Source organism: Sapajus apella, unplaced genomic scaffold, assembly GCF_009761245.1.
Source record: "Sapajus apella isolate SASKATOON/1434 unplaced genomic scaffold, GSC_monkey_1.0 scaffold8, whole genome shotgun sequence".
Taxonomy (NCBI): Eukaryota; Metazoa; Chordata; class Mammalia; order Primates; family Cebidae; genus Sapajus; species Sapajus apella.
In genome coordinates, this window is record NW_022436948.1 from 46331756 (window position 1) to 46344306 (window position 12551).

At 36.4% G+C, this 12551-nt stretch overlaps 1 protein-coding gene across 4 annotated transcripts in view; it reads left to right on the forward strand.

Annotated features, from left to right (window-relative positions):
• CRYBG3 (crystallin beta-gamma domain containing 3) overlaps window positions 1-12551 on the forward strand; it is a 132613-nt gene that overhangs the window by 65116 nt on the left and 54946 nt on the right. For 3 of the 4 annotated variants that reach the window (XM_032277218.1, XM_032277219.1, XM_032277220.1), the window contains 4 exons: window positions 4736-4872; window positions 6424-6538; window positions 7424-7459; window positions 10911-11044. In XM_032277218.1, coding sequence (XP_032133109.1) covers window positions 4736-4872; window positions 6424-6538; window positions 7424-7459; window positions 10911-11044 — 422 coding nt within the window. Of the gene's footprint in view, window positions 1-4735; window positions 4873-6423; window positions 6539-7423; window positions 7460-10910; window positions 11106-11410; window positions 12072-12551 lie in introns of those variants that run through there. The other variant, XR_004268670.1, reaches the window with a different exon arrangement.

Sequence of the window (12551 nt, forward strand, 5' to 3'; positions counted from 1 at the left end):
AAAAAAAAAAAAAAAAAAAAAAAAATATATATATATATATATATATATAAAATGTTGCATAATGCATGATATGTATATTTTAATAGGAGTATACTATTGCTATTAAAATATGCTAATAGGAATAGTATATTCCTACTATTATAATACCTTACTATAATAGTATAACGCCACTCCTACTGTAACACTCTTGCTATAGTAGTATGTAATAGTATAGTATTGGCCAGGCGCTGTGGCTCACACCTGTAATCCCAGCACTTTGGGAGGTTGAGGTGGGTGGAACACTTGAGGTCAGGAGTTTGAGACCAGCCCGGCCAACATGGTGAAACCCTGTTTCTACTAAAAATACAAAAATTAGCTGGGTATGTAATCCCAGCTACTCCAGAGGCTGAGGCAGAAGAATCGCTTGAACCAGGGATGCAGAGGTTGCAGTAAGCCAAGATCATGCCACTGGACTCCAGCCTGGGTGACAGAGCAAGACTGTTTCAATAATAATAATAATAGCATGGTATTCTAGAATACTCCTAATTAGTATACACTGTTCCTAAGTCGGAGTATGCTATTCGGGAACCTTAGAGCCATTATTTCCAGATATATCTTTTTCGAGTATAGATTGCTACTGCTTAGTATAGGCATGTGTGTGCATGCATGTGTGTGTGTTAGAGGAAATAAGACAAGGGAGGATTAGAATAGGAAGGGAAGGTATTGTTTCTTATTTTTCTGTTTAGAAAATATTAATACTAAGATGAGAAAGGTCTTCCAATATAATAAAATGTTTTGTAAGAAGTTCTGTGGTAGTATAGAGGAGAGGTTAATTAGTGAGAAGAACATCTCAGATAAGGACAGAATTCTCCTCACGTGTATTTTTAAGATTTCCTTCAACAGTAACACAATAGGTGATACAGTACAGTTACTCATGTGACAGTCATGGTTATATGTTGTTTTCAAGTTATGGAGATTTAATTTATATATATGAAACAATAAACAGATGAACACCATCATGATGATTTGGATTATTATTAAACTCTTGATAGTGGCTTATAGCATTCAAAGAAATTAAATATACCCTATAGAAAAACTCAAGTTTTCATAAAAGGTGTCTGCATGTATTTTATGTTCATCAATACTGTCTGCAAAACTGTAAACACACCTATATTTAACAAATATTTGTGTCTGCTTTTGAGCCAATATTGTGGTGTGCACAGGGAACAGAAATACAAGTGAGATATGGTTCCTTACTTCAGGTTGCTTGAAGACTGGGGGAGAGCAGCTGAGTCACATGATTATATGATGTGAGAAATGTTCTCCAGGGCCCTCTGGGCCCACAGAAGAAGGAATTCACCTTTTGGGAAGAGATGTTACCTGGAGGAGGTGACACCTGATTAGCATCTTGTAAGGACAGACAGGGGTTAGGCAGTCTGGGAGATATGAGGGAGTTCCTGGCAGAGCCAGTTTTGTCAGATGCAGGGGTGAGCTTTGGTGGCCTAGGGTACTGCAAGGAGATGAAGATGGCTGAAGTGGAGAGAGCACTGTCCGTTTTATTAAAAGATTTAACTGCAGTCAGTTCAGTTCTGCAGATAACAATTTGAGTTTTCACTCGATTAACTCAGTAGAAAATTGAAAAAAACAAATGACTAGTTAGTTCGTAATTGGACTCTTCTAAGATTTATATAACTTGTGGTTTTGTACCTTCTTTATGGAATCAGGCATCATGCCAAGGCCTAGTGGGAAAAAAAAAATGAGTAATATATGGCAAACAGCCCCCTTTCTCAACCCCCGCTAAAATCAAACAATAAAATCAAACAGATTCAATCTGGTGAGCATAGATATTTGAATGGATATTTGCACGTCCACCATTTGCTTAGAATATATTATAAGAAAGAGCAAGTCAGGCTTGTACTTCTCCCTCTTCCAGTGTTTGTTCTCAGAATCACTATTTTTAGTTGTAGTGTTAGTGCCCATGCGTCAACAGGTTAACAGCCGTTAGTGAGGAAGGAAAATAAAACTATTGAGCATTGAATGGAAGAGGCATAAGCATTGTTTTAAATATTTTACAAAGTAATAATTAGCCATCAAACTGCTTCCTTTTTCCAGTGTTGTCAAAATGCTGCCTGTCGCCGCTTCGTAAAAGATGGCTGTTTCCGTGCTGGATTCACTTCCGCCTATCCTATGCCAACTATACCTTGTTGAAATCATCTTTAGATTAGTCGCTTTCATCGGTGTGGACAGGACTTTAATGTCCTTTAAAGATAATTCTTTGGTGATGTCTTCACTTTGCTGTAAACAGATATAGCAGATTCCTTTAGTTATCAGTAATTGTAGATTCCAGTTAAGGGTTGTCTTTGTCCCCAGGGAAAATAATTTGGGGGTGAAGGCAGTAGTGTGGGTAATCTTGATTCAAATGCTTTCTTTTATAAAATTAGAATAAATGAATACTGCAAATTACTATGTTTACTGTGTATTTAAAATTTTTTTTTAAGGATATGACATTTTTCTTATGGCAAGATCTGTTGTTAGATCCAGGACTGAGGTATCTTATGTAAGGTAGAAACAAATAGATTTTCTTACTGTGTTTGTGAAGTGTAATTTTGTTAACTATAACTATAAAACTGTGTTTATTCTTACTAGTTGCCATAATAGTATAAGTTTGTAAATTTCATTAATATATTTGGAAAGTGTAGCAGGACTACAAAAGTAAGCAAGGAAGCCATATAAACTTAAATCGTTTATTGTTGCCACATTACTATAAAGTGCCCTTCAGTTGCTGGTATTTGACTTTCTTTGTCCATCAAGAATTATACTTACGTTTTGCAAAGCATGCTATTTCTGTGAATAGCCACTGTCAACATAGAACTTAACAGTGAAATCTTTTTCAGTCAACTAGAGCAAAAATTAGGTTTCTAGTAAAGATAACTGAGAACATATGCCCTCTCATTTTTGTTTATTTTCATGTTTAGTGATCACTAAACTGTTGCTATTATGCTGTTTCCATCTGTGTGGTTGTAGACTTGAATGCTCCTTAGCTTTTCCCTTTTTAGAGTACACCACCCAAACATTGTTTGTACAACACAATGCAGAGGAAACTTGTTTGTGTGAGACAGTTAGTTATGTATTTTGTTACTGTAACTCAGATCCCTGGGGGAACATTAATATGGCAGTATTTGAAATAATGTTACTAGAACTCTTATTAATAGCATACAAAAGAGCCTTAAGGATTGACAGGTGACTGTTCTAGACATTTCTGCTTATTTTTGAAATGAAACTTTAGCACAAAGCATACTTTTATACTTTAAAGGATATTTTAGATTATGCTTCTTTAGTATTTTGCATTTTAGAACCAATTTCCTATAAACAAGATGTATGAACTCATTTGTTTTTGTATATTAATAAGAATGATTAAGAATTCAGTTTGGGGAAAGGTTGAAAAATCAGAATATTATACTTTTAGAATTGCAAAACTTAAATAGAATTGTTCAGTCTTTTATAAATGCCACCTCCATTATTACATTTTCCTATTTTATTAAAGCATATGCATTGGAATCTCACGCATCATAGGGGATAATTACTAAAACCTGAGTTGTATCCTTAAACAGTCATGAGTATTGAGATAGTGTGTTCAGATAGAAGTGTATCTGTAATTTCAGAGAAGGGAAAAAATAATTGTAATTTTGATTCCCTAAGAAAGGATGAGGTCTTTTTTTGAGTTAAAACTTGACTATTAGGAGAGATTTTTGAAAGTAAGAATACAAAGAATTCTTTCTTTAGTTGAGATGGGGACACTTCTGCAAAGTTTACAGAGGCTGGAGTGGAAGTGGGGATAGCATGGAGACCAACATGACTGCAGCGCTGTAGGAAGTCAGTGTGGATCACTAGTTTGGTGCCCTGTTATGGAAGGACAAACAGAAACATGAATTCGATGTGCTTGGTTCTGAAGCCAATGAGTTTCATGAGAAAAGTGATATTCTAACAAGCTAAGCTGTCTAAAGAGTAGTCGCTAGTGTTTGACTGGCGGTTGTAAGTAGGCCTGTAATCAAAGTTTGGGTCTAACCAAGAGCTGCAACAGTGGACATATGTAAGAAGAGATCTGCACAAGGGAAATTTTAAAGGAAGATCTCACAGGACAATGGGTGCGTCATTTTTTAAGACTGTGATGGAGTAAAGGGTCAATTTCATAATGCTTTTCTTCTTCAAACCTACTAACAATAGGAAATGGAGTCCTACAGGGAGGAAAACAGATTTCCTTTACCCTCACCTCTAATTACTATTTCTTTTGTCAATGTAAATTAGATAAACACTGAAGAGGGTAGTGCCTCTCTACTGATTTTTTTTTATATCCCCCATGAGATCACCTTTTATTTAACTCTCTCCTTTCCTTATGTCTTTGTTATACTTCTAAGAAGGAAGGCTTACAGATATTTGGCACTCAAATAGTTTGGTAACTCTGAACTCAGATAGTTTGGTAACTCTAAGCATTGCTCAATAGAACAAATATGTAAAAACCAAAGCAGAAAAATTGGGACAATAATTTTTCCATAAAATTTATAATTTTCATGTTATCAACATAACTAGAAGAACTTATTTTTTTAAAAAAAAGTGTGAGAAAAACAATATTTCCTTTGTTTTCTTTATGAAGAAATTCAACTCAATAATGAGAATAATGTAACTGTATGTCCAGGGCATTCAGAAGACTAGACTGTGTGTCCGTTTATGATTTCAAAGCCAAATTATTTTTTTTCAGGACTGCAGCATTCCAGAGATAGAGATTTGCCCACAGTCGGACCCAGCCTGTTGTCCTATCTACGTACAGAGAGCAGTCCCCAATTTGGAAGAACTGAATCTGTCCAGATCTGTGACCTTCACTGTGAAGTCAGGAGTGTGTGTATCAGTTCCTTTTTATTATAGTGACTGGTGGCTACCAAAGTTAACTTTTTGTTTCATATTTCAGTAGATGACGTATATATTTCTAAAGTTTCTGGTTAATGTTGCTTATACTCTCAGCTACCCAAGAAAGACTATTGCAGGCGTTAAAAGATTATTTCTTTGAATCTAATTAGAGCTTTGATATGTGATTCACAGTAGCAGGTATAGAATTCTGAGATATACTTCTTGATATATGGATCCGCTGTCATTTCATCCAACAAATCCTGTGATTGAGAAATAAAAGCATGTCCCTGGCCTGACGTTCTGGAGCCTGAACTATTTCTAGAGTATCTGCATTCTAATAGTCACTGAATGCCTCTGTGGTATCAAGCACATACGGCTTTTTTTTTGTTTATGACTCCTCTATTCCTGCAAGGCAGATGGTGTTACTCTCACAGATGAGTGATTTGTCCCAGGCTAGTAGCTGGTAAGCATGGACTTGATATTAGGCCTCTCTAGTTCCAGAGGTATCTGTAGGACCATGGGCCTAAGTTCAGCCTTAGTTCATTCCCAGATTGACTCGACTCCAAAGCCTGTGGACATCTGGCTCAACATGGAGCCCTCCGTTCTCTCACTCTTTTTGTTTACTCTGATGTTGGTTGATATACAATTTTGGGGTCACTGTAGGACAACTTTTTTGTCTCCCCTACATGTGAATTAGAACTCTTGGGTGGTTCATGCCTGTAATTCCAAAACTTTGGGAGGCCGAGACAGGTGGATCACCTGAGGTTGGGAGTTCGAGACCAGCCTGACCAACATGGAGAAACCCCGTCTCTACTAAAAAAAAAAATACAACAATAACAAGTTGGGCATGGTGATGCACGCCTGTAATCCCAGCTACTTGGGAGAGTGAGGCAAGAAAATCTCTTGAACTGAGGAGGTGGAGGTTGTAGTGAGCCAGTATCACACCATGTGCACCCCAGCCTAGGCAACAAAAGTGAAACTCCATCTCAACAATAATAAAAAAAGAACCCTTGGGTAGGCTGGTAATTGGTCCTATCCATGAGAAATGTCTGCAATTATCAAGCTTGGCTAGAATATTGGTCTTTAGGGAATCTTACTGCAAATAATCTTCCTTAGACAGCCAGTAGAACTGATATTGATTCTAAAAAATTGGGTCACAATGTAAAATATCTTGTGGAATCTCTACCTGTGATTGTTCCAGTTTAAAAAAAATGGAATATAGTGAAATTGGTTTAGGTTTTCTAATTATTTTCCACTTGAATTAAAGGTGCCACATGTTTTAGGTATTGGAAAATTATAAGAAAAGTAATGCCTAATGATTGGAAAACATATTAGACTTATAGATAATATGTGAATATAAATACTTAATAACATGGTGGCTGTTATCATTATATAATGTCTGGCTCTCACTTTGAGTGTGTTTTACTAGTGTAATTCTGTGATGGAGAGGTTTTTTGTTTTTTTTTTGTGGTAGCCCTTTTAACTTACAGAACCCAAACTAAAGCAGTACTATTACACTTTAACTATCTATTTTTTATATAGTTGGCTTGCCTACCCAGATATTAATTTTAAGGGGCAAGCTACAGTTCTGGAGGAAGACCATGGGCTCTTTGAGATTTCTACAGCAGAAATGAAATCATTACATCCGCTTCAGATGGTAAGCAAATTTAAAAAAAAGTATTCCTTTTCCCAAGCACCCATGAATCAAAAATAACCATGATGGTTGCTCATGCATCTCAGTTTCAAGAAGTAAATGTGTGTACTACTGAATTGGCAAACTATTATTATACTGTAGTGCCTTCAGTATTTACAGTATTTCTTTTTTGTTGCAAACATTTATTTGAGTGACAAACTGTTCGGTTAAACATTGGCTATGTGATAAACCATTTTTGATTAGTCCATGCCTTTTATAAACATAGCCACTAGGACAAACTGAAACATTTTAAGAAATATCACAATGTAGAGTAGGACTAGAAACAAACAAACAAAAAACTATAGAATTAGGGTTTTTGTAAGGAAATCGTGACTTTTTATGCCTTACAACCTTGAGATCACAAAGACAGTGCATATGATAAAAAGAGTTGGTAGAACTTAGAAGGGTTAGTGTGGTTAGCTAGTGTTCTAATTTAGGAAGCCCAAATAACTGTAGGGAAAACCTTTGGATTAGCTGGCTAAGAAATCTACTCCGCTGAATGAGATTTCTGAGTTTACTAGCAACACCAGTCTTCTTTGTGGGACACTGTGAAGTGGGATTAAATCTTAATTGGTCAAGTGTACTCAAGGACTAAAGCAAACAGCAGTAGTTGTAATCTGGAAAGTGTCTCCTTAAGATTTCTTGCCCCATCTACATTGACAAGGAACAGTATAACTTGGTTTTGCCTACTATAGAGTTCTGTATTTAAAATTTACCACAACTTAAATTTCACGGGTGTGTAATCTTCCTTGATTACATTTTTATATAGCCTACATGTATCACTTTCAGATATTACATTCAAATATCTTAAATATTTACCTGTCTAATATTAAACTATCTTGTCATTAGGGTGGACTGAAAGTGGAAATGCCCATGAACTTAAAGGTAAGTCTTGAACTGATTTTTGTAGCATGCTAAAGAGTCTCAGTGTTAATATTTAAGTATTTTGAATTATTGGAATAAAAAGTACCTCCACATGTGATAATACTTAGCTAATGGATTTTGGGGTGGTGGGAAGTGAATGCACAAAATGTTTGCTGAGGACCCACCCTATGGCTATGAATGGAGAGTAGGATCAGTCTGCAAAGTTGGAGGTCTGTACCAACAAATCAGTCAGACTCACTGGATGTCTGCTACAGGGTGGAAAGGTGATAGGTTTGACTTTTGTTTAAGGGGAGGGGACTTGAGATAGCAGCTAGTTATTCAAGTGGACATATCTAGCAGGCATTTGGGAGTGATGCTCAGGAAGGTGATCAATGCTGATCAAAAGGAGGTGTAGGTAGCTCTCATCAGATAGATGGCAGTTTGTAAGTATAAGTATTCAAAGGGAAGAGTACAGGCGAGGCAGTGAAAATGCTGGCAGTGGCGCCAGGATCAAGCACATCTGGGGAAGGAAAGGAGGAAGCAGAATTACAAAATATATGTAGAGAGAGAGAAAAGGAATACCGGTGCCGTGATAAAAGATGCAAACAGGCGTCCTTGTAGTTAGGTTACAGAACCTCCAGAGGCAAGTATGGAAGCGGGGATTCATTTGTCTTCCTCTTCTCTAACGTAAGACACAACGCCTTCAACTCTCCCATCTCTGGGCTTTCTAATTTATGGAGCTGACTTCCGTTCTCTCAGCCACATGGATGGAGTCTTTTAAAACTTCTGTATCTGAGCGTATCTAATATACTTTGTATGGTGGAATTATATATATTGGAATTTTTAAAAAGCCTTAAGCCTGAGCTGCACTCCCAGAGATACTATATTAGTTTGGGCTGTGGTCAACAATTTCCAAAGAGTCCTAGGTGGTTTTATTTGCAGTCAAGGTTGCAAGCCATAAAAGATACAGAATTAGCTGTGATGCTGTCTGAATGCCTTCTGTGTCAGTTTCCTAGTCTGGTGAATCAGAACTTCAGTGCTGACAGGCCAGATCTTCCTTGGACATGTGCAGTTTGACTGGTTCTAGGTGTATATGAATGGATGGTTAATCAGAATTTACAAGTTGTTTGATACTAATTTGTGGCTTACTCACCAAAGAATTTTTATTTCTTACTGAGTTTGAATGTGGTCAGCATATGCAACATGTATTAAACCCAGATAAAACTTTGTCATTTCAAATACAGTACCCTGTTGCAAACCTACCATGCGGACAAGTGCCGGGTCCGTACTATATACTGTTTCCCTGATATCATCAGTTTTTCGTCGTAAGGAAGCTATACTCTTTTTGGTTTAGTGTTTTTAAGCATGGGGTCTTATTTGCCAAGATATTGAGTTGGCATTTGTGCACAAATTATTCTATTACCCACAAATAGGAGCAAGTGAGAGAATGTGGATAGATAAATGCTGTTATCACTTCCACATACTTAATGCAGCTGGTATTTGAGGAGTTAAAAAAAGCAGCGAAATAGTAAGAGAAATAATATTCCAATCCAAATTTGAAGTATTAATTAAATGCCAGAAATTAGTTTCTGACAATACGTATTGCATCCCCTCGGTTTAAATCAAATACCCAATCTCTAGAAATAATATATCTCAATAATTTCTTATTTTTTAGGAAGGTTTATATTTTAATTCCAGAATTTGCATTTCTGTTTCTTCTAAATGAATAGCAGACTATAGAAGCAGTTAATGTTGTAAGAAACAGAATGTATTCTGAAAAGTCAATAGATAATTTATTGTTATGCCCTGGAATCTCAAGAGAGTTCTTTAGAGGAACTTCAGTATGTAGAAGGAAGGTCTGTATTAAATTCCAAACACAGGGATATACTTACAAAGATAATTCAAGAATCAGTTATAAGGCAGTTTACCTGTGAGATGGTCCTAGTATTTGGGTGACCAAAATAATGTAATCACACTCAAGTATATTATTATAATATGAGAGAAACTTATTATTAACTAAGATATTTTACCTTTATGATGATAAAGTCTCACATATTCCTTGTGAATATTCAACATTCAGCTATACTGTAAATATATATGAGGGGAAGTTCATGGAAAAAATGGAATTAAAATATAAAAATAAATATAGACCTTATTTTTCATCATAAGCTTCATCATCAAGACACTTTCATAAGCAATAATACCAGCTGTTTAGTCCATCCCTAAAGCACTGAGGGTCTTGAGAATTAACTATGTCAACGCAGTCTTTTTTACGTTATTAACTGAAGGAAAATGGGTTCCCTTTAGAGTTTTTGTTAAGATTAGGGGATAAAAGCCTGCAGGAGGTAGTTCAGGAGTGTAGGGTGGATGCCTAATGATTTTGAATGGGAACTGTTGGAAAATTGCCCTTGTTTGAGGAGAGAAATGAACAGGAGCATCGCTGTAGCAGAGAATGACTCTTTGGTGAAGCGTCCCTGGGTTTTTTTCTGCTAAAGCTTTGGCTTTTTAAAAACACTTTCATAATAAACAGATGTTGTTCTTTGGCCATCCAGAAAACCAACAAGCAAAATGCCTTGAGCATCCCAAAAGACTGTTGCCACAACTTCTGCCGTTGGTCTGCTTTCGCTTTGACTGCATCACTGCCACCTCTTGGCAGCCATTGCTTTCATTGTGCTGTGTTTTCAGGGGCCTACTGGTAAAGCCATGTTTCATCTCTTGCTATAATTCTTTGAAGAAGTGCTTCAGGATCTTTATCGCACTTGTTTAAATTTTCATTTGAAAGCCCTGCTCTTGTTTGCAGCTGATTGCAGCATAATAGTCTTGGCACCTATAGAGTGGAAAGGTTGCCCAGCTTTAATGTTTCAGTTGAAATTGTGCAGGCTGAACCAGCTGAGATACCTGTGGTGTTGGCTATTGTTGCTGCTGTTAATCATCAGTCCTTTTCAATTAGGGTGCAAACAAGATCAATTTTTTCCTCTCAAATTGACATGGATGGTCTGCTGATTCATGCTTCATCTTCGACATCATCTCGTCCCTTCTTAAATTAGTTATCTATGTGTACACTTCTGATTTCCTTGGGGTATTGTCTCCATAAACTTTTTATAAATCATCAATGATTTCATCATTCTTCTACCCAAGCTTCACCAGAAATTTGTTTATTCTTGCTTCAATTTTAGCAGAATTTGTATTGCTCTTATAGGTGCTTTTTTCAAACCAATGTTTTATTCTTCTTAGTAACTTAAACTAGGTCCTGTTCAGATGTGTTATAACAAGTTAGTAGGAGTTGATTTTGGTGCATGAAAGTTTGCAATCCATGCATAGTTTTTTATAATACACCTTTTCCATAAACTTTTTGAAATATCCTTGTATCAATTAAAGAAATAGTAGTCACTGTACATTTTGTTGTCTTTGGTGTCAACTTAAGTGTATATATATATGTACTAAAATATAAACATGTTAAATAATTTTTCAGGTTATTATTTATGAAAAACCTCACTTCCATGGACAGGCTAAAGAGTTTAGTGAACATATAGATTCTGTTCCTAATTTTTTGAAAAATGATGGAGATTTTCACAGAATTGGATCAATTCGTGTCATTGGTGGAGTGTGAGTATCATATTTTTAATATTTTCACGAGTAGTCTATTTTTGAAGGTCAGCACAAAAGTGTGCTAAGCAAAGACAATCTTTTTAATCTAAAAACATGCATTCCTTCTGTAATATGGAAATGAAAAAAAAATTAGTTACTTATGGTTTTCTGTGGACTCTTGTTTGTATTAAAGATTTTTAGATATATTAAATGTAGAAAATAGTTTCTAAAACTTCAGCACTTTGTATTTCGGAACACAGTATGGACAATAAGAATTGCAAAATAAAATTAGGTTTTCAGAGGTTATGAACACGAATGAGAGCCCCAGTTTTTATCCACTATCCTGCTGATCATAGTTGACTTATGTACCAAGAACCTTGGCAGTGAGCCTTCCCTTGTTAAAAAAGGATCTAGGTTGTGTGTTTCCAAAGTCGAGTGTTTTTGACATTGGTTGCCCCCGGGCCCTGAACTGCTTTTGAGGAAGCTCTCTAGGAACCCCTGGATACAAACCCAAGTGTAAGCACCTTTGCTACCATCCCAGTCTTAGCAGTTACTGGGCCAGAAACTCCCCAAATCTGTGATGGGCCTAGGATGTACCTTCATATTCGTATCCTGGCAGGTGAAACCATGAAGAAGAGACTGTCCTCATTATTTATCATTGTCAACCCAATGCTATAATCCCTCTAGAAACTTTCTGTTGATCCATGTTGATACAGCGGTTATTTTGGAACGTCAGTTTAAGTATCAGTATCTCTTGATATTTGCAGTAACGTCATATAATTTTGTTAATAGCTACTCTAGTAAAAGATGCTACTAACATATTTTATTCACAGAAGTTAAGTGACTTGTCTAAGACCACTCAAGTGTCTATAATTACAGATCTATCCTTTGCAATTTCAGGCAATAAATTACGTGATAGCCATACCAGTCAAAATAAAAATGCAAGAGATTATATATGCTGGATATGTAGATTATATCAATTATTAATCTGACATATTATTATTTTTGAGATGGAGTCTTGCTTTCATGCCAGGCTGGAGTGCAGTGATGTGATCTCAGCTTACTGCAACCTCCACCTCCTGGGTTCAAGCGGTTCCCCTGCCTCAACCTCCTGAGTAGCTGGGACTACAGGCAACACCACCATGCCCAGCTAATTTTTTTGTAACTTTTAGTAGAGAAAGGGTTTCACCATGTTGGCCAGGGTGGACTCGGTCTCCTGACCTTGTGATCCTCCCACCTTGGCCTCCCAAAGTGCCGGGACTACAGGCCGAGCCACCGCGCCTGGCCTGGTCTGACATATTATTAATCACTTACTTCCTTGTCTTTCAATTTAAAAAAATTTGGGTCTTAAAGAACAAATATGGTTTGGATAAACACATTTTTATTGTTTGTTTGTAGTACTGTTTGGTTTGTGAACACACATGTTTCTTGTTAACCCTGCTATAACATATTTTTCCTTGAGATCTAAATGTTTTTCCTATTAACTAGACTGACTCAGGGTAAAACTAATTTTCTGCTGCATAGA